This window comes from Crinia signifera, chromosome 2 (assembly GCF_055691185.1).
Source record: "Crinia signifera chromosome 2, ASM5569118v1, whole genome shotgun sequence".
NCBI lineage: Eukaryota > Metazoa > Chordata > Amphibia > Anura > Myobatrachidae > Crinia > Crinia signifera.
In genome coordinates, this window is record NC_139218.1 from 195,334,638 (window position 1) to 195,362,343 (window position 27,706).

At 42.9% G+C, this 27,706-nt stretch overlaps 1 protein-coding gene across 2 annotated transcripts in view; it reads left to right on the forward strand.

Moving 5' to 3' along the window:
* LOC146060369 (protein argonaute-3) overlaps positions 1 to 27,706 on the forward strand; it is a 114,786-nt gene that overhangs the window by 41,032 nt on the left and 46,048 nt on the right. For both annotated transcript variants that reach the window (XM_083173506.1, XM_083173507.1), the window contains exons 3-5: positions 5,950 to 6,070; positions 10,528 to 10,736; positions 14,672 to 14,808. In XM_083173506.1, coding sequence (XP_083029632.1) covers positions 5,950 to 6,070; positions 10,528 to 10,736; positions 14,672 to 14,808 — 467 coding nt within the window. The remainder of the gene's footprint in view (positions 1 to 5,949; positions 6,071 to 10,527; positions 10,737 to 14,671; positions 14,809 to 27,706) is intronic.

The following is a 27,706-nucleotide window of genomic DNA, read 5'->3' on the forward strand; positions in this document are numbered from 1 at the left end:
GAGGACACAGCTAGGTGGGGGAGTTGATGACACTCTGAACAGAGGCGTTGAGTCTAACCCCACCAACTGTTCACCAGGGACCCCTGCAAGGAGGTTTTGACTTCCCTGCGTTTGGTGGACAGGTCGCAGCCACCTGACAGAGTTCCCACACCTAACTGAGGGATGGATAGTGATGGCCGTGTGCTGGGGAACTAGAGTCTTTGGTTTACTCTTTCCTTGGAAGCCATGGACTGAGTAGTCTTGGGAACTGTTGACTGTGTCGGCCTGGGAGCCAGAGATACTTGTTGATGGCCTGGGAGCCGTGAGGGTCTGTGTCGGCCCGGGAGCCGAGAGGGTCTGCGTCGGCCTGGGAACCAAGATGGATGTCAACTGCTTGGGAGCAGAGATGGGTGTCGACGGCCTGGGAGCCATGGACCGACTGTGTAGACTTGAGAGTAGAGACCTGTGTCTAAGGAGTCGATGATGGTACTGGTTTGGGAGCCAATAGTAATCTCTGCTGGTGGAAGCTGGGAAGCTCAGACCTCTTCTCCTGAAAGCTATAAATGTTATTAGCTGGGAGGTAACCTGGCAGGTGAAAGGCTAACTAGGGAGCTTGAATAGCAGCAACAGCAGCAGATCGCAGGTGTACAGTATGTGTATGTATGTATATATATATATATATATATATATATATATATATATATATATATATATATATATATATATATATATATATATATATATATATATATATATATATATATATATATATATATATATATATTAGGTGACTCTGGAACAGGGAACCTGTAGCCTAGAACGCTGACTTCTGGGGAGTACACAGGGATCAGACACGTTGTTAAAGGCAAGGATGAAGGTCCAGAGGCCTGACCTATATCCCCCCTGCCTGTCTGTGATTGGCTGCAAGTCGCAGCATCAGTTAACCCCAGGAAGTACCTGTGCACACCTTGATCACATGATCAAGTGCACAGGTCAGAGTATCAAGGTTACAGGTTAATTATTTAAGGAATCTAGTCATGTGACTGCAAGTGTTATGGCGGCATCATGCAGCATGGGAGCGGCTTCAGATAAGTGTGGGAAGCAGACTAGGACTCAGGGAAACTCCATGCACATCATGCCATGGAGAATGAACCAAGACTAGCGGGTAAGCGGTGGACGCACGACGCGATTTCTAACTATTTTTTGGCTCCATGCCTCTGATTGGCTGGCCATCCCTGCTATAATGTGTAGGGGTCTATAGTATAATGTGTTTTGGCAATGTCTCCATGCAAAGATAAAACATTTTGGTACTCTTTACCTAGAACGGCGCCCAAGATTTGGATCTTGGGCATCGCAAGGTAAAAAATCGCGTCGGTCGCATCGCATGCGACCAAAAAATCGCATGCGATGCGACCGACGTGATTACCGCGATTTCACATAGGGAACAATGTTAAATGGCCCACAGAGCCCAAATAGGCACCCTCAAGTGTGAAATGGCCCCCCCAATTATTAACGCCACCCCACGATCAACGTCAACCCGAAGCGTGGCGAGCGCAGCGAGCCCGCGAGGGGCGGCGGTATGCGTCCTCTGACCTTTTCATACCCCCACTATCCACGCGGCGTGGAGTTGAGAATAGAAAGTGTGGCGAGCGGACGCGGATACCTTCACAGGTATCCGCGTCCCCTTGCGGGCTCCACAGGTATCCGCGTACGCTCGCCGACGTGGATAGTGGGGGTATGAAAAGGTCGGAGGACGCGTACCGCCGCCCCTCGCGGGCTCGCTGCGCTCGCCACGCTTCGGGTTGACGTTGATCGTGGGGTGGCGTTAACAATTGAGGGGGCCATTTCACACTTGAGGGTGCCTATTTGGGCTCTGTGGCCCATTTAACATTGTTCCCTATGTAAAATCGGGTCAATTGGGCCATTTAACATTGTTCCCTATGTGAAATCGCGGTAATCGCGTCGGTCGCATCGCATGCGATTTTTTTGGTCGCATGTGATGCGACCGACGCGATTTACATTTTAACATGTATTTTTATGTGAAATCGCGGGCATCGCATCGGTCGCATCGCATGCCATTATAATGGCATGCGATGTACATGTGATGGGCGCCGTTCTAGGTAAAGAGTACCAACATTTTATGTCCGATGATTTACCTTTTTACTGAATGGGGGATATTTATTTGAGTAATCAATTTAAACATTTGTGGGCAAGCTTTTTAAAACAAAAGTGTCAAATACCTCCATTCTTGTAAGTCACATGAAACTTCATAAATGTCCCATCCTCTATTCAACCCTAGCCCAAATACTTTGTTATTTTTATGCACCAGATTAGCATATGTGACCTACGCTTTAACTATTATATTGTCCAAAATCTCTACCTGACTGTTCATTAATCAAATCCTTTTGGAATTAATTATTTGGCAACCACAAGTAGGAAGTAGACCATTCCTTCACACATGTGCACTCTATTAGGCTATAGTGCTGCTGATATGTATGGTACAAAGTAATAAATATATATATATATAGTTTATATAAATGTGAACTTTTTGTACAAAACCAGCACATTTTCATCCCATCTTAAGTATATGCTGTCTAGCACTAGCAAAGAACACTGCTCCTCAAAAGAACTGACACCTATTTTGAGTAAACCAACCAAATGCAGAGCACTCACGAAGGACACCTCTTAATGCCAGGTCTCTGCCCCAGTACTAAACCTAAAGTAGAGTAAAATTATTCAACAAAGTAACATTGACCCTTATTCTGGTTCATTCGCAAAGGCAAATTCCTTCTCAAATGGAAAAACCATGTCCGCTGCAGGGGGGGCAGATGTAACTTGTGCAGAAAGAATTCGATTTGGGTGGGGTTTTACATGAAAGTTAGAGCTATATTGCAGTGTAAAAATAAAGCGGTCCTTATTTTCCCTGCACAGACACAAAATAACTCTCACAAATTTTGTTCTATCTGCACATGTTACATCAGACCCCCCCTGCAGTGCACATGGTTTTGTCCATTTGAGAAGGAATTTGCCTCTGAGAGTGAACCAGAATAAGGGCCATAATTTGTGAGGTTGAAAAAAAGACATTAGTCCATCTAGTTCATCATGTGTTAATAAATGTGGGTTGGCCTTATTGATGCAATATGTTTATATAATTGTTAATATAGAAGTGGCTCTATTGGAACATGAATATAAAATAACCATACAGAATAGATTTCTGTTGGGAGTGGCTGCACAGACAGGTTATACTGTATCTGTTTTAGCCAGTTCTATAAATGAAACAAAACCATGGAACCGGTCTAGCAGATGTATGTATGGATAGTTGGAAACATTGAAACATAGAATTTGACAACAGATAAGAACCACTTGGCCCATCTAGTGTGCCCCTTTTTTTTTAAAAAGTTACCTCAAACCATATTTGATCCTTATTTTTTTTGTAAGGATATCAATATGCCTATCCCAAGCATGTTTAAATTGTACTACTGTATTTGCGTTTACCACCTCTAATGGGAGGCTATTTCACTTATCTACTACTCTTTCTGTGAAGTAATTCTTCCTTAAATTTCCCCTGAATCTTCCTCCCTCTAGTTTCAGTGCATGTGCTCTTGTTCTGCTGCTCCTCTTCCTGTAAAGAATGTCTCCCACCTGTACCTTGTTAAAGCCCTTGATATATTTGAAAGTTTCTACCATGTCCCCACTTTCCCTTCTCTTCTCTAAAGTATACATATTAAGATCTTTTAGTCTTTCCTGGTACGTTTTGTGATGTAGGCCATGCACCATTTTAACTTCAATAAATTTTTATTGAAAACTTTTCAGCTTTTACAAATGAAACAAAAAAAAAAATTGAACAGGGGGAGGGGGGGGGGGGGGGGACAGAAAGGAAAAAAGGGGGAGGGGGGGAGAGGGAACATTCCAATAGTAATCAAGCATTCAAACGTTCAATAGGTGGTCACCAATAATAGCCATTGATTTCGTACATGATATAACAGGTCAAGCAATATAGCGGTGATGCAATACAGTACGGTATGACAGGGAGATGTATAATAGAGTCGTAGTCCAGGATCGTAAGTCGAGGAAAAACATACACTTTTGCCTACTGTGGAGTAGGAGTGCTGGGGGGAGGGGAATCATTCATACTATGTTTGATTAACTCAGCACCTTCTTTCGTGTTCGAGAATTCTCTCCAGGGGTTCCACTGAGCCATAGAGGTAGGTGGGGATGGGAGCCATGGGGGATTGTCCGTTTCCATCAGAAAGTGCATGTGGGTTTTCTGCACGACTCTAAGATAAGAGGGAGGGGCCGCTTGCTTCCAACACTGTGCTAGCGAGGCGCGTGCTGCGATGCAAATGTGGCCTAGTACATAGAGGAGATGGGGAGGTACTGAATTAGGGAGATAGTTTAGCAGGGCTATGAGGGGTGAAGGTAAGAGGGATAGAGCTAAGACCTTATTTATTAGTTCAAATACCACTTCCCAATAAAGGGTAATTCTAGGACAAGACCAAAACAGGCCATGCACCATTTTAGTTGCCCTTCTTTGTACAGTCTCTAATGTATTTATATCCTTCTGGAGATATGGCCACCAGAACTGAACACAGTATTCTAGATGAGGTCGTACCAATGACCTATACAGTGGCATTATTACTTCTTTCTTTCTACTGCTGATACCGCTTCCTATGTAACCAAGCATCTGACTTGCCTTCTTCATTGCTTTTTTTACATTGCCTACCTGCCTTAAAGTCCCCTGAAATAGTGACACCTAGATCCCTCTCTTCCTCAGTAGTTTCCATTATAGTGCCATTTATACTATAGTTAGTCTTTGGATTTTTGAGACCCAAGTGCATGATTTTGCATTTTTTGGCATTAAACTGTAGTTGCCATGCTCTTGAACATTCCTCTAATCTACCTAGATCATCAATGATTTGTTTTACCCCTCCTGGTATGTCTACCCTGTTGCATACCTTTGTGTCATCTGCAAAAAGGCATATTTTACCCTCAATTCCATTTGCAATATCACCAATAAAGATATTAAAAAGCACTGGTCCAAGTACAGATCCCTGGGGTACCCCACTTGTAACCTTTCCCTCCTTTGACTGTACTCCGTTTACTACAACTCTCTGTTTTCTGTCCTGCAACCACGCTCTTATCCATTCAATTATCTTAGAATCCAATCCCAAGCTTTCAAGTTTATTTAACAGTCCGTGATGTGGGACAGTATCAAAAGCCTTACTAAAGTCTAGATAAGCTACATCTACAGCCCCACCTTGATTTATTACTTTAGTCACCCAGTCAAAAAAGTCAATAAGATTTGTTTGACATGATCTTTCCCCAGTAAACCCATGCTGTTTCGGATCTTGTAAATAGCTGGTTTTGAGATATTTTACAACTCTTAGTTTTAAGAGTGTTTCCATTGCTGCAAGCAGTAAAGGTGCCGATAAATCGCTCCCAGTTATACGTCTGCTAACACCCATAATCACATCAGTTCCTATGATGAAATCTGAGAACTGTCCTAGTTCTAGCAGATTAGCTCTGGAGATGGCGTTAAACACAGTCAACCGTAATTGCTGTCACGCGGCACTTTCCCCATATCCGTACACTGAACTTGATACTATTAATTATCAGTACACAAGGGTGCACAAGATAACACTAGAAAGGTTTGACCCTGCATAGCCTAATGTTCTGGAGACAGGCCCTTACTGAATTTTGACCTTGTTAGAACAATCCCTTTACAGCCCATTTATGCCCTACCAGTCCCAAGTGGAGATGTGAATGAAATTGTACTGTAGTAGGCTTGGTTCCAGAGCACACACTGTGAAAAAACAAAAACAAAATATGCTCTGCTGGCCTGTGTTCATTTCACTATGAGTCAGACCCTTGCTCTTTTGCTGGCAACTGTTGGACATTTTACTTTTTGGTTGTGACCTAAATTGAGATGTAAAATAGAGGTCCATTTATTTCCCTTATCCTTTTCACTAGGGAGGTTGTCGATTCCATGGTCCAGCATTTCAAAGTCACCATATTTGGTGATCGTCGACCAGTTTATGATGGGAAAAGGAGCCTATACACCGCCAATCCACTGCCTGTAGCATCTACTGGGGTAAGTGAATGTGATGGCGTTACAATATTTTAACAAGCTCACTATTTTATATTGTGATACATTTGTGTAAATATGTTTATGTACAGATGTAGTAGCTCATCACTGATGAGATGCGTATGGATGTGCACACGCATCGCGGCAAAGACTAGGTATGCCAAGCTGTGTATGTATATGTACCCTCGATCACACCTAGTGTACCTGCGAATGTGCGTGATAACCACACCTGTTCATAAGTGACCATGATAGTTGCCAAAGGCATTCGCACAGCGGCCCTGCACATGCGTATTTTCGCCGATGCGCATGCGCAGATCTGCACCATCAGTCCCCAGACCGAATTTGCTCTTGGCTGAGCCAAGCTGAATCACCCCCAAAGTTTAAGTGAACTGTTACATACATGGCTAATACAATGTATCCAAATTATGGCTGTGCGTAAATATTCGTTATAAATGTCTTTTACCAACATAAGTATTTCCATTTAATTTGCAATAGGCGCTAGTAAATCTGTATTCTATACCAAGTGCACAAGTTTGGTAAATGATTTTGCATCCTGGAAAATGATCGACCGAATCTGATTGGTTGCTATGGGCAGCATCTCCATTTTCACTTTTAGAAGTTTTAGTAAATTTACCCCATCATATCTGAACAAATAGACCCAATGTGTCATTCATATCAAAAGGATTATTTGTAAGTAATCAGAAGGCTCATTCTGTCATTAAAAAAAAGCTTAACATAGTAGTTAAAAAAAATACTTGTGTCCATCAAGTTCAACCATTAACCTAGATTTGTCTTCCCCTATTCGAAATATATTCTTTCATTTAGCATTGGTTAAATAGTGGTTATCGATTGTACCCCTGAATGTTTTGATTTTTCCCCAATAAATGTTTGTCCAACCTTATTTTAAATGTGTTCAATGTCAATACCTCTTCTGGAAGAGAGTTCCATAGCTTTACTGCCTTAACCGTAAAAAAGCCTTTCCTTTTAAGGGTATAGAATCTTCTCTCCTCTAGTCTGAACTATTGTCAACCTAAACCTTTGGGAAGGAAGGGGGCTGCCGCTGGCCGCGATGTAAGCACCCCCGTAGCTGCTTCTCCTGGTCCCCACCACACACAGGTGTTCCTGGCACCTGTACTATGATGACAGGCTCCAGGACTGGCACATGTGCAGTTCAATCCTCCTGGACTGCACATGCGGACAGCTTCTATGGGCTGCTTCGGCAACAGCCCATAGAAGGGAAATCACGGTCTCTGCGCTTGTATAATAGAGATAACCGGCTCGGCAGCCCATAGAGAGGTGACCCGGAGGGAGGGAACACATTGCCAATGTGGACCCTAGGGTGAATCTGAATTCGGACCTGGTGATTTACTTGTTTTAACTTTGCAAAGCCTTTTGAGGATCTCTTCTGTGCTTGTAGTTTCTACTCCCTAGTAAACAAATATGAGAAAAATGTGTTTTAACAATTCTGCCTTTTCATTATTCTTAGTAATACTATTTCCATTATTGTTGTATTTAAAAATCTTTGTAATTTGTTTTTCTTTCCGTGGCGATTAGCTTTTCAGTTTTAGCTGCTTTGATTTCCCTTTTACAAATTTTATTCACTGCTTTGTAATTTATGAGTGTATATGTATACTTAAACACTCTCTTCTTATTGTTTATTGCTTCCCTTACGGGAAGCCACAAAGGATTTGTCCTGCTGATATTACCCTTGTTTCCATTTGGGATAAATGTATTTATTAATCTAACAATATTCCTCTACGTACTTCCTCTCAAATAGAGCATTCCATTATATTTATTTTAAATATTCCTTAAAAAGTAATACAAATTTTGCTTTCCTGAAGTTAAATATTTTAGATGGTGATGTTTGTTTGGAAATTTTGAAAATGGTGGATTGCTCCTCACTTAATATTACTGTTTTATGTCCTTTTCATCTGTATACTTTGTGATTTATGAGGATCAATAAAACGTATTTTGAGATTTTTTTTTTTAAATATATTTTAGATGGTCCCTTGTATTGTTGTTTGCCGAATCTATTTTCCAGTGAAACCATGTTGTGGTCCCTGTTTCCCAGATGTTCTATTACATTGGTATTTGATACCAAATCCATATTATTTGTTAACACTAAAGGCCCATACACACTGGGCGACTTTGAGCTGAAAGTCGCTCATAACAGAATGTTTGAGCGGCTTTTAGCTCAAAGCCATCCAGTGTGTATGCCCTGGCGATGAGCGGTGAATGCTGCTGCACGCTCCCGCATCATCACCGGGAAAGCCGTTCATCTGCTGGTATAACCATAGGATGAGTGGCTTTGAGGACGGATATGCAAAGCTGTCTTCTCCCTACTGACCGCCTCGGGCAGGGGAAAAGCCGCTCAGTGTGTATGCACTGAGCGGCTTTCCCTCCCCAGCGATGAATGCTATCATCGCTGTCCATACACGCTGGGCATAGTCGCCCAGTGTGTATGTCCCTTTAGTGGGGTATTCAATGTTTGGCGTGCTCCCGCAACCATCTCCTGACGGGGGAGATGGCTGCGGGGCCGTATTCAATGCTGTCTTCCCCGACCTGGCCTAGCGCGTGGTACAGCTAATATTTCTGAGAAAATTACCTTGGATGTCCTTGCCTTATGGCCTAGATTCCTGAAATCATTTTTAAGGACAACCCACCTCTCTTTATCTCGGTCATTTGTGCCAACATGCACCATGACCGCACCATAAATGTAATACTTTATTCAAGCCTTTAGGTGCTGAAGTCTGACAATCCAGCTAGTGTTGAGCTGTAATACATTGACCAGAATGATTTCCTTCTTGAATAGATAGAATGACGCAGTCAATTATTCTAAATAGCATAGATGATAAATTTCCATGGCCTTTAAAAAAAGTTTGACAAAAGTTAAAATAACCAGAGCGCTCGTTTCACGAGTGGTTTCCCTAAAAAGCAGCTGCTAAAGAAAGGGGATGGTCAGTCCCATGAAAATACACAAAAGGAACAAAGAATTGGTAGCAGCGCTCAAATGATAGAGTGGCTGAATCAATTGCAATTTAAAAATACATTTTTAATAAAACATGATTAACAATAAACACCTAATGGCAATAGCAGCAAGAGTTTCCTGATCCTGTAAATAATAAATAGTAATGAACCAATGGTAACCTGCACTGTCCACGTTAGACAAAAGTCCCAGTCATGGATGAGGTCCACACGGCAATTATCCTGAGTACTGTACGAGGGAGTGGCTGATGTATTGCTGCAGAGGAGACCAGCTTGCCGACCACTTGGACCACTTGGATCCCACAAACCATTGGTTGAAGGTGGGCTGCAGCCATACATCAGCCACTCCCTTGTACAGTACTCAGGATAATTGCCGTGTGGACCCCATCCATGACTGGGACTTTTGTCTAACGTGGACAGTGCAGGTTACCATTGGTTCATTACTATTTATTATTTACAGGATCAGGAAACCCTTGCTGCTATTGCCATTAGGTGTAGATTGTTAATCATGTTTTATTAAAAATGTATTTTTAAATTGCAATTGATTCACCCACTCTATCATTTGAGCACTGCTACCAATTCTTTGTTCCTTTAAAAAAAGTTTAGCTACAGTACTGGTTGTTTACTTCAACCTTTTTTCTAATGCACTAAAATTATAGGTAAAACTGATTTAATGTTTAAAGAGTGGATGGCACTGCATACAGTATAAGCACTATCTGAAGTGCATTAGAAAAAAGTTGTAGTGAAGAATTATATAACTGGTTATATGTATATTTGTATCCCAGGTCATAAACTTGATTTACACAGTTAATTGGGTCCTAAAAATGCATGTGTTATGCAACATGGAACGAGTTAAAAAAAAATTGTATAACTCAAGTTGATTGGCCCTCAAGATCTGTGCTTTTAAGACTGCACACTGTGTATCGGCAAGCTGGTCTCCTCTGCTGCTCCACTTTGCCAGTAATATTTGGTAAGGTAGGGTATGCAAAGATTCCAGTCTAGAACATTTCCTGAGTCTTTGCTTTCATTGCACAATACCAACTTTACAGGAATGCCCCTGATGATATTGCATGAAGGCGGGTCCTTCTTGGTGGCACAAGGTTAGTGTACATGGGGTGCAGGAGCATACCTTGTACCCAATATATACATGCTTATGGTGTTGTAAGTACAGGGGAGTGTACTGGCATAGTATCATCTAGTGCAGTGCTTACTCCTATATATTACACACAATCCACCAGTGAGAATCTGGGGTGTTCAGTTACAAAGGGTAAAGTGAGACAATATTGCAGGAAGCATCCCTTGCTGCTGAACCTCCGCTCTGACAGTGCTGCTGCAGCTGTGAGTTTGTATGTATACCTATGTCTCATCAGTCCTCCTTGCTCCTCTGGGTATGCACAGACAGCAGGAATTGAGAGGCTACAGCAGCTTCATTGAGTTCCTTCTGCTTCTATGTGTTGTACTTATTTTTTATTTGCCAGGTGGATTTGGATGTGACATTACCAGGAGAAGGGGGGAAAGATCGTCCCTTCAAGGTCTCCATAAAATTTGTGTCTCGGATAAGCTGGCACCTGCTGCATGAGGTACTCACTGGGAGGTCTCTTCCTGAACCATTGGAACTGGACAAGCCAATAAGCACGAACCCTGTCCATGCAGTTGATGTAGTGTTACGACATCTGCCCTCCATGAAGTAGGTGGCCTGTCGGAGAAGCCTCTATTTGTTACATTTACATACATATCAAATATATTTCTAAATTAAGTGTGATCTTTGTAATGGTTGGGTAGATTTTCAGCTTAGCATATTGTCCTGCCAGAGGGGCAAATTGGAGACCTGTTTTTACAATCGGGGTAAACAGGGTTACCTGCTGCAAAGACATACCACCTTTTTATACTGTGTTTCAGAATAATCACACCACCTTTACACTAGTTTGTGTATTTTACACTGATTCCAAAGAGCACAAAATGTACAGTATTTTCTATTTGCAATCTTGTTTACAATATGTAGTTGGATGTTCTCCTAACTTTAAATTGGCTTACAGTGCTTAATGCTATTCAAGCAAGTATCTCTGGGGTTCTTACACCATGGGTTTCCTGCAGGAGAAAATGCTACTCCCACTAAATATTGTAACAATAAATGTTGGATTTGAATGAAAGAGTAAAACGACCTCTTCTCAGCCAGATGCCTTTGGATGAAGATATTCAACCGAGGCAAAGGCTCATGTGTAATCATTTTTATTTTATTTTTTTGAGAGGGGGGGGCTGCTATGGGAATTCACACACGCTATGGTGTGTACTAGTTTGTAAGGTCGCATATACGTATGTCCCGATGGTCAAAGTTTATGTATACGCACTTCTGCACAGGCCCAAACCCCGAATGCAAACGACCTCAGTGGTTTACAATGACGCCGGGCCATTCGCAGAGGGAGGGGGGACTGAGGGCAGGACGGAGGAGGTGGTGGCACACGGACATGGGAATGGCAGTGTTTCATGGGCATCCCCATGAAAACGCTTGGTGTTCCCATGGGATGTCGGGTGGAACGAGGTGTGCCAGGGACAGGTGGCTTACGTAACATGACGTCCGCCCTGTCTCATCCCGCTGCCCAAAAATATAACTCAGTATCCACTGACTTATATTTGAGAAGGCAAGGGAAATCATTTGATGGTCGCCAGTGATCAAATGATTTCTCCTGCATGCGGGCACAGCTTACCAAATCAACCAAATCAGGGCCTGTATTTGGATGTTTTATTAGACAGAAATGTTCAAACTATTGTTGGTGCAAGGAGTTTTCCAGGGACTACTATTGCACTGTACTGGGGCAATCATTAAGTTCTTAAGTAAAGATATTTTTTACACATTTTGATTAAGTAGATCGCAATGAACAACAGGGACCAAGACTATCAAAATCTTAGTAACAGAAATGATCAACAAAATACATCTCCGGTCCCTACAAAAAACCTTGTTATCCATTTTTGAAACACAGTTAATAAGAAAAGAAAGCACCAGCATGCATGATAGTGAGGTACAGTAGGTCGTAGAGGAGAAAGAAAGACGAAAAGAGAAAGAGGAGGGAAGAAAAGAAGAACAAGAGAAGAAAAAGAGAAACCTTGGGGTGGGTCCTTTTGGATAGGAAAATGAGTAAATCTATATGTATATATTGCATCAGCATTTTTTTCAGGGCACCCCAAGGGTAAATGTTTTTTATTGATTCATTTGGAAAAAAATATAAAATTAAGTAAATTGTAACTTCCTGTGATCCTTAGGGTCAGTTTTGTGGTGGTCTAGTTGTGCTTTTAGTTATCTACATATTTTATGATTGGCAGCCACTAGCATTGGTGTTGCCTTTCATTTTGACCTTAAATAATTTGATTTGGTGCTGGACTGCCAACCCAAGGCATCCTTGCAAGATCCTTGATATGCATCACAAAGTTCCTAAGAAAATGGGAAACATTTGCCGAGAGGGAGGAGAATATACTTAGGGCAGGCATGCCCAAACTGTGGCTCTGCAGCTGTTGTGAAACTACACATCCCAGCATGCCTTGCCATAGTTTTAGCATTCCCTAATAGCAAAACTGTGGCAAGGCATGATGGGACTTGTAGTTTCACAACAACTGGAGGGACATAGTTTGGCCATGGCTGATTTAAGGTCATATGACATAGAAATATTTAGCATGCATCTAATGCAATCTATTATTTCATTCCAAAGATCTATGTTTAGGCAAGATTACCATTTATATAGAAAGGTACCTTCCATAGCACATCCTCTCTAGCATGTATGCGGTATGCCGGACATATACTGCTCAATCGAAAGGCACGCAGTACCATCTATATAATAAAATAGATCTATACAATTATATTCTCTAAATACATTTATTTATTTAATTGTGTATATATAGGAGAGAGCCCCACACAACTGGAGAATTAAGAATATCAAAATGTATTTTAATTATATATGATTTAATTCTTAAAAACTATACATAAAATAATTCATAAATTAAAAACATTTGACAAATATAACAGCTCATATGAGGAAGAGAATAAATATAAATACATATATATATATATATATATATATATATATATATATATATATTTATCCCCAATATTCCAATTCGCGCTAAAGCCTATTACACAAAATATGTTTACAATAAGATTACAATAAGATTTCACAGTTATAAACTCGGCAGCCTCCCCACTGTGTTCCCTGAGGGATAGGGAACTAACAAAGCCCAATATTTTTACCCAATAGTGGTATGGCGCCTAAAATAAAGTCCACAATGCACTCTTGCAAGATCCAAAATCCAGTGAAGTAAACAGGAGATGTATTTCCAATAATTGTTTATTAATCTTCATAGGATTGTCAAGGTAAAAAAAACGCTTGTAGAGACCCAACGCGTTTCATCTCATAGAGACTTCATATGGGGAATATAATGGTCTTGTGATCTTGTGATCTCCGGAGTGGTAACTAAGATCCCCACCTTTTAAAAAGGTATAAATAGTCTCAAATAGATCTGGACTTATGAGAAATTGATGTTATCGCAATAGTTCCATTAGGTCCCAACAATGGAGGAATGTGGGTATAGTTATTATCCAATACTTAGTGGAAAACAGCCGGCTTATTTAGATAATCTGAAAAAGCCTCAGTGGCTATGAGCAAACAGCGATACCTCTCCTGATGATGTAAGGTAGCAGAGAGATCCTGCCGCAGCAATTGAAGAAAGCGTCTGGTGTGGCTCCAGCTACACCCGCTCAATGGTCAGCTTGTGCCAGCAGACCCCTGTTGTAGATTTGGCAGGGATTGAGCCGCACTATCCTGTGCTTGAGTGAAGGCACGTTGTGCGAGCTGCAAAAATAAGCAGACAAACTGCTGTGGGACACTGAGAAGTTGATAACGGAGGGGAAGGCTGTGTTCCACGAGTTTTAAAAGTGGCAGACGTTCCGGGTGGTCAATATAGTAAGGGGTATGGACCCCAAAGAAACCCTTGACGCGTTTCTCCGCTCTGTATGTGTGGTGATTTCATCAGAAGGATTTATAAGTTATAATAACTTATAAGTATTCTCCTTTATTCGGACACCCGATTATCCCAGACCTCGGCCCATTCTACCTCATCTAAAGCAGTAAACCGATCAACCTTCCAAGTGGTTTTATGGGTTATGGTGTAGAGGAGAAGACTACTCAACAAGCAATATGAGAGAGCTTAAGCATTAGCTCTGAAGGTGCAAAGAGGTCTACTAATGAGGTGTTTCGCTTTAAAATGATCATGTCGGAGTTGTAGAAATTTACTGAAATTTCTATATGGAAGAGCTGTGTCTGTCTCAATCTGGGAGACTTGAGGAAAATTAGCTTCCCTGGCTTTCAAGTAGAGAAGGTATCCCTATTTTCACTGTGAAAATATGATACTTATCTTACCCAGATGGAAGTTGGGGTTGTAAAGAATCAGTAGATTGGGAGAAGAACTAGGGATCAATTTAAATTTTCATATTGGCGTAATACCAGATAGCCAATGAGCAGAGATTATTTAGAAACGTAGATTTTTGCCATTTGTTTGAAATGTAGTTTTTTGGTAATCATTTTTTTGTATTATTATTTTTATAATTGCTTGTTTATTTTCTTTAATATTTTAAAGGTACACCCCTGTGGGACGTTCCTTCTTCTCTGCTCCAGAAGGGTATGACCACCCTCTTGGAGGGGGGAGAGAAGTCTGGTTTGGATTTCACCAGTCTGTCCGACCTGCCATGTGGAAAATGATGCTTAATATAGACGGTAAGAAGTAGCAATATTGCTGTTGAACAGTGCATTATAAACTATGGGAGGCAATTTTTGCAATTAATGCTAAATACTAATGCATTTTTTCATGTTTTTGTGCAGTATCCAAAAAATATGTCTGTAGCGTAAGGCTAGACAAATCTTGGTTGCCATGGTGACATAGCAGTGCTCCCTGGCAACCAAAGCATGTCCTTCTTCCCCTCTGCACTAGAAACTAGCTCTTATAGCCTCTTCTCAAGTGCGTTTTAATGAGAACCATTAGAAAAGGTTTCCAGCTCCAAGGCACAATGTTGTGACGTGCTGTTACTGTTGCCGGAAGTGTATTCCTGCATTCACTGAAATCCTCGCAAGTGTGCTTTCACTACAGTGAGGCTTTGGTTGCAATAGCAGATAGTGGTGTTATAGTACTGCTCCCAGAAGGAGGTAGTACCTGGTACCAGTACCAGTCCCATACCCTCCAACATGACCAATTCCATTTGGTACAAAATGCTCTGTTCCTGGACTTGCAGAGGCGGGGCTGCAGCACAGACCAATATTCAAATAGGGGAGCCACTCCAGACACTGTCCTGGACTCACTGGCAGTTGATGTGAATTATGGACTGTGCTGGAATCCAGCGTCTGTAACTGCCACTGGCAGGGAAGTCCAGGAACAGCGCATTTGTACCTAATGGAATGGGTCATGTTGGAGGGTATGCAGGGCCGGTGCAAGGCATCTAGGCGCCCTAGGCAAACCTACAGGATACGCCCCCCCCCCCCCCCCCATTGGGAGTTACGCCACTGGTGCAAGGGAATCCGATTAGCAGCGGGCACACATACAAATGTATGGACAGTCAGTGATTGGCTGAGAGCTCTCTCAGTCAGAGAGCTCTCAGCCAGTCACTGGCTGTCCATTCATTTCTATGTGCAGGGTGGGTGCATGATTATACTGTACTGGGCAGTGGGCACACAGCTAGTCCCCACATCAGCAGCTGCCTACTACAGACAGTGATTATTTAATTTATTATGAATTAAGTACAGCCAGCACAGACTGTCACTGACTGAGTAGCTGGGTGGGCGGGTGGGGGGATTTACAAGGAAGCATTGTGTCAGTCCAGCGCACCGGGGGGGGGGGGGGGGGATTGGATTGAGGCTGACTGGCCAGCGGGGGCTGGGGCGGCGGCCGCTACAGCAGCCTGTAGCCCGGTCATCAGCTACAGGCTGCTGTAGCTGATGACCGGGCGGCGGGTGGCAGCCAGGGATGGGGACTCAGACTGACAGTCTGTCAGCGGCAGCAAGGTACATGCGCTGGCTCCGGCGTGGGGGGGGGGGGGGAGGAGGGGGGGATCCGAATATAACTCACCTAATAGTTGCTTGTTGTTGCTGCAGCTTCTAGTTCAAAGTTACCCCGGGCTCTCCTCTGCGGTAGCATAGCTTCCTGCTGCTGCTTCTTCCTCCTGTGGCTCACTACCGCCCTCCAGTGGCCGGCACCCTAGGCAAATGCCTAGACTTGCCTAGTGGTGGCACCGGCCCTGAGGATATGTAGTCTTTTCCAAAATACAGTATACAGTACATTGCAAGTGGCAGGGAAACTCTAACCGGAATTGTCAGGAAGGTGCACAATGACACTGCATTATAATACACCAGCTGGCACTGTGTCTGAGTGATGGGTCAGTATGCTGGCTATCCTGCCATGTTATGTTACCATACGTGTTCACAAATCACCAAATCTTTGTGTTGCTAACCGTTTTTTTTTTGTTGTGGGGGAAGGGTAGGCTAAAATAGCTGTTTAATTCCCCAACAAAACTGTAATCAAGCAACTACCTACATGTAGCATTATCATTTTTTTTTTTTAAAGTAAGCATATCTAGTATCAAAACTATTATTGTCTTGTGGTAATCCAGGCTTCTGAATATATTATATAATACTGGGACATGCGTTGTTGTACAGTGAGGACTGGATCTGAGAAATACTGATGTGACATTTTAATCCACTAAACAGAGTTTGATTTCCCACACATATGTATAGGAAACATGATTAAATTACATGTATGCCTTGAGACAATGGATAGGGCCTGTTCAGTGTACATTTGTTTGCACAGTGTTAAATTAACACATTTTAATTATGTTTCACAACTAAAGCTACAAGCATGTAGATCTGCTCACTGTGCTGCAAATGACTAAAGCTAGATACACATCTATACAATCCTTCATACTTCATGGCAGCCATTACATTGGGTTCATCCTTCTCTCCTCTCCAATTAGACAGGTAGTTTTTTCCCCAGGATCCAGCCCCTCCTCTATATAATCTGGCACCTCCCCATTGACCATAGTCTTTTTCCTGTCTCCTTCTGTCTGTGACAGGTAGTTAGTCAGTTTTTATCTTTATTTTTAAACAAGGCCCGGTAGGCTGGTTATGCTGCCGGGGGACCTGGGTGGTAAGGCTGGCGGTGCCTCAAGCCTATGTGTGTCCAGGGCCGGTTACAAGGACTCGGGACCTGGTAGCCCACGGTGTTTTTTCCCCCTCCCCTCCCGCTATGGTATCGCATCCGGTACTCGGCTCGCGGGTGGCGTTGGGTATGTCTACCTGAGCGTCATGTTACTGCAGGCCGGCGGTCCGGTGTTGGTCGCAGGTGGCGTTGGCGTGTACCTTTAGCGTCACGCTGCTTCAGGCTTCCCGGCGGCTCCGGTACTCAGGTCGCGCATGTTGGCGGGCGTCACTTCCGGCGGATGCACGTGGCGTGCGGGTCACGACCGCGTGCGTTCCAGATAGCCGGAAGTACGCGCCGGGTATTGTTACTTCCGGCAGGGAGGAGGGAACGCCGGCTGCTCGTGCGGCATCATTTAAAAAGCGCCTGGTCGGTGTTACAGGCGCTGGTTGCTTACTTGCCAGGAGTTGAACATGGAGGATGCCTCTCCAAAAAATTTTACACCGCTGCCCAGGTAAGTCCTCTTTTTGAGGACAGGTTATTTTACTTTTCTAGTCAGATAGTTAGTATTCTCTCTTTTCTTTGTAGTGTGCCTCCAGTGCCCAGGAAAAAAGTGGCTAAAACTAAGAATACCAAAGTCTGTCCAGGATGTGATAGAGCTTTTGTTGGAGAGACAGTTCTTTGCTTGGAATGTCTGACAAAGAAAGATGTTGGAATGAATATATCAGCACAGTTAGCAGAAATGAGAGACTGGATGAAAAAGAATTTTATTTCTAAAGAGGAATATACGGGGAATAAGAGGTCCAGGTCACAGACTAGCCTTGATAAAGATGACGGGGATGTATCTGTGCATGATTATGTGGACAAGGAGGCGTCCGGTGGATCATCAGCAGAGTCAGGCGAGGTGTTGGAGGACGAACGCCTGTTTAATGTGGAACTAGTAGAGTCAGTTCTGAAAAATCTTTATAGAACACTTAATTATAAACAACCCGTAAAGTCTGAATTTGATGCATTATTTGAAGATCGGTCGAGAAAGGGAAGGTCGTTTCCGGTGCATAAGGTGGTGAAGGACATCCTAACTAAAGAATGGCTGGGTGTGGATAAGAGAGTAGGTTCAACAAAGAGAATTCAGAAAATGTTTCCTATTGAGGACGAAGAATTTATTAAATGGTGTAACATCCCTAAAGTTGATGCGGCAGTGTCGGAAGTGACGACCCGTACTACGATTCCCCTTGAGGATGGAGCGTCGCTGAAGGACGCAATGGATAAAAAGATGGAAAGTGCTTTAAAGAGATTGCATATTTCCTCCTAAGTCTCGCTGAAATCAGGAGTGGCCATGGCTTCACTCTCCCGGGCACTCAGGATCTGGTGTTCCGCCTTACAGGAAGACCTACAAGAAAAGGTTTCCCGTGATCAAATCTGCAAGAGTCTTGCCCAGATTCAGCTTGCGGTGGACTATATGTGCGAAGCCTCTTTAGATGGTTTAGATTTTGCGGCAAAATCTTTATCTTCAGGGGTGGTGGCCCGTAGGGCCTTATGGCTTAAATCATGGGCGGCAGATTCCCATTCAAAGAACAAACTGGCAACGTTGCCTTATGAGGGTGCTTTCCTTTTCGGCAGTCGCTTGGATCAGATGATTCAAAGAATGTCAGGTGGTAAATCGGTAAGATTACCACAGGATAGAAGGGGGAGGTTTTCCTCTTTTTCTACGAGACAAGCTTATAGACAAGCTAGGTCATATAGACCAGGCAGGTCGGTCCCGGATAGATACGCTCAAGGGACATCCAGAGCATTTTTTCGACAATACATTAAGAAAAAAGGTGAAAATTCTGGAGCCGCACAGAAGCAGTGATGGTGGTCCCGTGGTGGAGCAAGTCCCGGTAGCAGGAAGGCTATTGGGATTTGCTCACATCTGGGAACAGACCGTCCGAGACAGATGGGTTCTGGAGGTGGTCAAGACTGGCTATCATCTAGAATTCATGTCAAAGCCAAGAGTAGCAAAATTTTGTGTTTCAGAGCTCCCAGTTTCGAAGATAGAAAGGGAGGCTCTGACTTTAATTTAAAAGGACTCATCACATCAGGAGCAGTGGTGAAAGTCCCAGACGGAGAGAGAGGGTCCGGTTTTTATTCCCGTCTCTTCATCGTCAGCAAAAGTTCTGGAGGTTACAGAACTATATTAGATTTAAGAAAATTAAATTTGCGCATAAAAAAGAGAAAATTTCATATGGAGACCACAAGGTCTATTCTGATGGGAATAAGAAAGAACGATTATATGGTCTCCATCGACTTAAGAGACGCCTACTTCCATATTCCCATTTTTCCAGACGACAGAAAATATCTGAGATTCTGCATAGGTCACGAGCATTACCAGTTCACTTGTCTGCCCTTCGGCCTCACCTCATCACCGCGAGTCTTTACCAAGGTGTTAGTGGTATTGATAGAGGAGCTGAGAAAGAAGAAGATCATGATATGGGCATATCTCGACGATCTATTGATTGTGGCACAATCAGAGGGAGAAGTCATAACAGCAAGAGATTACACCATTCAGTTTCTACAGGAACACGGGTGGCTAGTGAATTGGGAGAAAAGCTGTCTGAAACCAACACAAAATCTTCAGTTTTTGGGTGTACTAGTGGACACCGTTCAGTTTCAAATGTCCCTTTCCGTAAAGAGGTGCGAAAAGATCCAACAATTAATCTCTATGATATACGAGGGAGATCGCATACCGTTAAGGTCAGCAATGAGCCTTTTGGGTATGATGGCCTCTACGGTGGACATAGTCCCATGGGCCAGATGGAGGATGAGGCCTCTGCAGTGGTTTCTTCTGAGTTACACAAAAAGGCTAGTGCCTCTGGAAAGAAGAATAAGAATTTCAGATTCAGTGAAAGATTCTCTGGTATGGTGGGAAGCCAATCCACTAACGCCAAGAAAATCTTCACTAGCAAGTCCCCAATACAGGGTGATCACCACAGACGCCAGTGCCGTGGGTTGGGGGGCTCACGGTCTGGGCAAAACGTGTCAAGGTCTATGGTCTCCTCGCGAGTCAGAGTTTTCCTCCAATCACAAGGAACTAAGAGCCGTGTGGAAAGCAATGAGATTCTTCAGCGAAGATATCAAGGGTGCGCACCTGCGCATTTTTTCGGACAACGCTACAACCGTCTCTTACATCAACAGACAAGGAGGTACACGGAGTCATGTGCTCTTAGAAGAAGTGCAAAATATCATGTGTTGGGCCGAGGAAAACCTGCAGTCAGTGTCAGCGTTGCATGTGCTGGGGGAGAACAATCAACTTGCGGATTATCTGAGCCGCACAAGCATAGTTCCAGGCGAGTGGGAACTGAAGGAATCAGTTTTCCGGAAGATAGTGGAGCAGTTCGGCCAGCCAGAGGTGGATCTCATGGCTTCAGCAGTCAACAAGAAGCTTCCACGATTTTACTCTCGGTACCCGACTTGGGGGTCAAGTGGAGTGGACGCCCTGTCTCAGAGATGGGAGTTTCACCTGGGGTATGTATTTCCCCCAATTTCTCTCATTCACAGGACATTATGGAAGATCAGAACAGAGGGGGTCCAAGTCATAACCGTGCTACCCTACTGGCCAAGGAGGGCTTGGTTCCCCATGTTGGAGAGCATGGCGATTGCAGGCCCAGTTTTTCTTCCGGTGACTCAGGATTTGCTCAAGCAGGGCCCAGTCAATTGTCAGGAACCTCACAAATTGAATTTAGCGGCCTGGAAATTGAGAGGCGACAGTTGAGAAGCAAAAATTTATCTCCAGAGGTTATCGAGGTACTTCTCCAAGCAAGGAAGAAGGTATCATCAGAGGTTTACTATAGAATATGGCGGGTGTTCGCAACATGGTAAGGAGGCAAATTCGATTTCCCTAAAGCAAGTATACCCCAAGTTTTACAGTTTCTTTGTGATGGTCTTAACAAGGGGCTTTCGGGGTCTACACTCAAGGTTCAGATCTCGGCGCTAAGTGTTCTACTGGACAAGAAACTGGCAGAACATAGCTTGATCAAAAGATTTTGTCAAGCTATTAAGAAAATTCGACCTAGGGTTAGGTCAATAGTCCCCCAGTGGGATCTTAATTTAGTCCTAAATGGGCTTATGGAGGCTCCGTTTGAGCCATTGGACAGAGCTAAGTTAAAATTCCTGACGTGAAAAATGTTATTTTTAGTAGCAATAACGTCAGCAAAGAGAGTGGGAGAGATTCATGCACTGTGTATTAAAGAACAGTATTTGAAGATTTTTCCGGATCGGGTGGTACTGAGGACCAGACCGTCCTACTTACCCAAGGTGGTTTCCTCATTTGATTTAAGTCAAGAAATTATTTTGCCTTGTTTTTTCCAAAATCCTCTGACTAAGAAAGAGGAAAAATTGCATACGTTAGATGTTTTGAGGGCTATCAAGACATATCTGCACAGAACGGCTGGGTTCAGAAAGTCAGAGGCGTTATTCGTGATTCCCCAGGGGGCGAAGAAAGGTTTGGCTCCATCAAAGCAATCAATGTCAAGGTGGCTGAGAGAAGTAATTGCATTTACTTACAAGAAAGTTGGTCGTGAAGTTCCAGGAAGTATTAAGGCTCACTCAACAAGGGCAATGGCGGTTTCGTGGGCGAGAGAGGCCAAAGTTTCGGCTAAGGAAATTTGTCAAGCAGCCACCTGGTCTTCCTTGCATACCTTCTCCAGGCATTATGCGTTGGATGTCGCAAGCCCTAATTTCGGGAGTGAGATTCTTAAGCAAGTCTTGGCTTGAGGTATAGTATGAAAACCCACCCTACTGCTTTGGTACATCCCAATGTAATGGCTGCCATGAAGTATGAAGGAGAAAGCAAGGATTATACTCACGATAATACCTTTTCTTCGGAATACTTCATGGCAGCCCAAAAATTTGTTGCCCTCCCTGTTTGTGTTTTTTCCCTAGGATCAGGGCGGAGACAGTCAAAGACTATGGTCAATGGGGAGGTGCCAGATTATATAGAGGAGGGGCTGGATCCTGGGGAAAAAACTACCTGTCTAATTGGAGAGGAGAGAGGGATGAACCCAATGTAATGGCTGCCATGAAGTATTCCGAAAAAAAGGTATTATCGTGAGTATAATCCTTGCTTTCTTGCGTCCGACCGACCATAGACGCGACCGACCGTCCAGAAACACCAGCCGATACGCGCGTACACACCTGTACAATTTTACTTGTGACGTTCGATGTACTCCCGTTCAAATAGTCGCAAGAAAAAGATTGTACCACCGTACACACTCTCTCGATTTGGGCTATTGACACAATATATATTAACAAAAATTATCATAATGGGCTGGGTTAAGTGCATACCAAAACAAAGAGGCGTGAGCACAGAAACGAAACAAAAGTGATTTCCTTTTTTACATCATTCTTACTTATTTTCACATACTTCGCTGAAGCAATTGTTTTATTAGAATTTGCAGAGCGGAGTGGCCGAGATGGGAGATATTTTGTGAAAAGTAAAGAGATGTATGCTGGTGCAGTATGGTTAATAGCTTTTGTATGCAAGAAGAAAAATTGTTATAATTATTATAATGAATAAGGTAAAATACAGGCAACCAATGGAGTGACTGGCAGACGATGAGCATCTTGCTAGGAAGATCAGCATAGCAGCAGCATTTAAAATTGATTGCAATTGCGAGAGTCTGTTCTTGGGAAGATCCATTAGAAGACTATTGCAATTGTCAATGCGGGATATAATGATTGCATAGATAAGAGATTTAGTAATGTGGTTTGTAAGATAGGGTTGTATTTTGGATATGTTTTTTAATGCATGTAACATGATTTGGAGACAGATAGGCTGTGGGGAACAAAGGACAGTTCAGAGTCGAGGATGACCCCTAGGCAACGAGCTTGTGGGATAGTTTAGACGACCGGCCAGCTCATGGAAGAGTCCTGGTGGTTCCGAACTTCTTCCATTTACGGATGATGGAGGCCACTGCGTTCATTGGGACCTTCAAAGCAGCAGATATTTTTCTGTACCCTTCCTAAGATTTGTGCCTCGAGACAAATCTCTCCGCTTTAAGAAAAGTCAGTGAAAATTTACTTTTATTTCCGCTGTTGTCGAAAAGGGGGCGGGTGACGGCAGCCGCCTCCCCTGAGCATGCATTGGTTCCAGGGGAACACCTTGGATTTTAATTGGGATGCCCACAAAACGCTGGGCATTCTCCTACTCCGGCGTGTCCCCGCCCGCCCCTGCGGAGCGAACGGCTCTGTGAGTGTGAAACTTGCCGAAGCTGTTTGCTCCTAGGGTCTGCACATGTGCAAATACACACATGTGCAAACCCCCCACCATCATAACAGGGCCAAATTTGACCCCGTCTGATCAAATGTGAATCACCCTTAAAATTATCCCTTGAATGTTGTAGGAAATATAGATTGTAAGCTTCACTGGATTGATGTGAATGTTCAGATATTCTCTGTAAAGTACTGTGGGATACTGTATGTGTGCACTGTATAAATAACTGGTAGTAAATAAAATAAGGAAATAGCTTTTTATTTGACAGTGTTTTACATTTATTTTGCTAGATTTCAGCAATTATTTCTATTAAGTCATAGGATTCTAAAGCCACAGAGATTTTAGTGGTTTCAATATGACTTATTAACCCCTTCCTGACAGAGCCAGTTTTTGCGTTCCTGACAGAGCCCTTTTTTTCAAATCTGACATGTCTCACTTAAGTGGGGATAACTTTTTTTTGCTTTTACTTATCCCAGTGATTTTGAGATTGTTTTTTCGTGACACATTGTACTTCAAGTTAGTGGTAAATTTTCGTCGATACAGTCTGTGTTTTTTTGTGAAAAATACCAAAATGTCGGAAAAAAATGGAAAATTTTGCGATTTGCAAAATGTTAAATTTTCTGCTTGTGAGACAAATAATCTTACCACTCAAAATAGTTAATAACTAACATAGACCATATGTATACTTTATGTTGCCATCATTATTTCAACCTCATTTTCATTTTTTTGGACACTAGGAGGCTTAAAATATGAATAGCAAATTCTCAAATTTTCAAGAAAATTTCAAACACTGATTTTTTTAGGGACCAGTTCAGTTCTGATGTGACTTTGAGGGACTTGTATGTGAGACACCCCCATAAATGATACCATTTCAAAAACTGCACCCCTCACAGTATTCAAAACAGCATTTTGGAAGTTTGTTAACCCTTTAGGTGTTTCACAGGAATTAAAACAAAGTGTAGGTGAAATTTCAAAATTTCATTTTTTTTGCAGATTTGCAATTTTTATACATTTTTCTAAGGAACACAGTACATTTTACTAGAGAAATGTGACTAAAAATTGATTCCCCCAATTCTTTTGTTTTCATAAATATCCTATATGTGGCCCTAGTGTGCACGTTGACCAAACCACAGGCTTCATAATAGAAGGAGCACCTACTTGATTTTGGAGCCTCCTTTTTATGAGATTATTTTTTAGGCACCATGTAGGTTTCTAGGCACCATAAGATGCTAAAAGTTAGGAACCCCCCCACAAGTGACCCCATTTTGCAAACTACACCCCTCAGGGAATTCATCTAGGGGTATAGTGTACATTTCAAACCCCCAGGGGTTTCACCAATTTTGATACAAGTGGGCAGTGAAAATGAAAAATTACATTTTTTTACACAAAAATGCAGTTCTGGCTCCAAATTTGTCATTTTCAGAAGGTATGAAGGAGACAAAGCACCCCAAAATCTGTGCCCCAATTTCTCCCGAGTACGGCAATGCCTCACATGTGACCAAAAAATACCAGTTGGGTGCATGGCAGGACTCAGAAGGGAAGGAGTGATTTTTGGATTTTGCAGCACAGATTTTGGTGGAATGAATGGTGGGTGCTATGTTGCACCAATACAGTGGAACCCCCCCACAAGTCACCCCATTTTGCAAAGTACACCCCTCAGGGAATTCATCTAGGGGTATAGTGTACATTTCAAACCCCCAGGGGTTTCACCAATTTTGATACAAGTGGGCAGTGAAAATGAAAAATTACATTTTTTTACACAAAAATGCAGTTCTGGCTCAAAATTTTTCATTTTCAGAAGGTATGAAGGAGAAAAAGCACCCCAAAATATGTGCCCCAATTTCTCCCGAGTACGGCAATGCCTCACATGTGACCAAAAAATACCAGTTGGGTGCATGGCAGGACTCAGAAGGGAAGGAGTGATTTTTGGATTTTGCAGCTCAGATTCTGGTGGAATTTTGGTGGGTGCTATGTCGCATTAGCAAGACCCCCCAAGCACCAATACAGTGGAACCCCCCCACAAGTGACCCCATTTTGCAAACTACACCCCTCAGGGAATTCATCTAGGGGTATAGTGTACATTTCAAACCCCCAGGGGTTTCACCAATTTTGATACAAGTGGGCAGTGAAAATGAAAAATTACATTTTTTACACAAAAATGCAGTTCTGGCTCAAAATTTTTCATTTTCAGAAGGTATGAAGGAGAAAAAGCACCCCAAAATCTGTGCCCCAATTTCTCCCGAGTACGGCAATGCCTCACATGTGACCAAAAAATACCATTTGGGTGCATGGCAGGACTCAGAAGGGAAGGAGTGATTTTTGGATTTTGCAGCTCAGATTCTGGTGGAATTTTGGTGGGTGCTATGTCGCATTAGCAAGACCCCCCAAGCACCAATACAGTGGAACCCCCCCACAAGTGACCCCATTTTGCAAACTACACCCCTCAGGGAATTCATCTAGGGGTATAGTGTACATTTCAAACCCCCAGGGGTTTCACCAATTTTGATACAACTGGGCAGTGAAAATGAAAAATTACATTTTTTTACACAAAAATGCAGTTCTGGCTCAAAATTTTTCATTTTCAGAAGGTATGAAGGAGAAAAAGCACCCCAAAATCTGTGCCCCAATTTCTCCCGAGTACGGCAATGCCTCACATGTGACCAAAAAATACCAGTTGGGTGCATGGCAGGACTCAGAAGGGAAGGAGTGATTTTTGGATTTTGCAGCACAGATTTTGGTGGAATGAATGGTGGGTGCTATGTTGCACCAATACAGTGGAACCCCCCCACAAGTCACCCCATTTTGCAAAGTACACCCCTCAGGGAATTCATCTAGGGGTATAGTGTACATTTCAAACCCCCAGGGGTTTCACCAATTTTGATACAAGTGGGCAGTGAAAATGAAAAATTACATTTTTTTACACAAAAATGCAGTTCTGGCTCAAAATTTTTCATTTTCAGAAGGTATGAAGGAGAAAAAGCACCCCAAAATATGTGCCCCAATTTCTCCTGAGTACGGCAATGCCTCACATGTGACCAAAAAATACCAGTTGGGTGCATGGCAGGACTCAGAAGGGAAGGAGTGATTTTTGGATTTTGCAGCTCAGATTCTGGTGGAATTTTGGTGGGTGCTATGTCGCATTAGCAAGACCCCCCAAGCACCAATACAGTGGAACCCCCCCACAAGTGACCCCATTTTGCAAACTACACCCCTCAGGGAATTCATCTAGGGGTATAGTGTACATTTCAAACCCCCAGGGGTTTCACCAATTTTGATACAAGTGGGCAGTGAAAATGAAAAATTACATTTTTTACACAAAAATGCAGTTCTGGCTCAAAATTTTTCATTTTCAGAAGGTATGAAGGAGAAAAAGCACCCCAAAATCTGTGCCCCAATTTCTCCCGAGTACGGCAATGCCTCACATGTGACCAAAAAATACCATTTGGGTGCATGGCAGGACTCAGAAGGGAAGGAGTGATTTTTGGATTTTGCAGCTCAGATTCTGGTGGAATTTTGGTGGGTGCTATGTCGCATTAGCAAGACCCCCCAAGCACCAATACAGTGGAACCCCCCCACAAGTGACCCCATTTTGCAAACTACACCCCTCAGGGAATTCATCTAGGGGTATAGTGTACATTTCAAACCCCCAGGGGTTTCACCAATTTTGATACAACTGGGCAGTGAAAATGAAAAATTACATTTTTTTACACAAAAATGCAGTTCTGGCTCAAAATTTTTCATTTTCAGAAGGTATGAAGGAGAAAAAGCACCCCAAAATCTGTGCCCCAATTTCTCCCGAGTACGGCAATGCCTCACATGTGACCAACAAATACCAGTTGGGTGCATGGCAGGACTCAGAAGGGAAGGAGTGATTTTTGGATTTTGCAGCACAGATTTTGGTGGAATGAATGGTGGGTGCTATGTTGCACCAATACAGTGGAACCCCCCCACAAGTCACCCCATTTTGCAAAGTACACCCCTCAGGGAATTCATCTAGGGGTATAGTGTACATTTCAAACCCCCAGGGGTTTCACCAATTTTGATACAAGTGGGCAGTGAAAATGAAAAATTACATTTTTTTACACAAAAATGCAGTTCTGGCTCAAAATTTTTCATTTTCAGAAGGAATGAAGGAGACAAAGCACCCCAAAATCTGTGCCCCAATTTCTCCCGAGTACGGCAATGCCTCATGTGTGACCAAAAAGTGGCAGGACTCAGAAGGGAAGGAGTGATATTTGGAT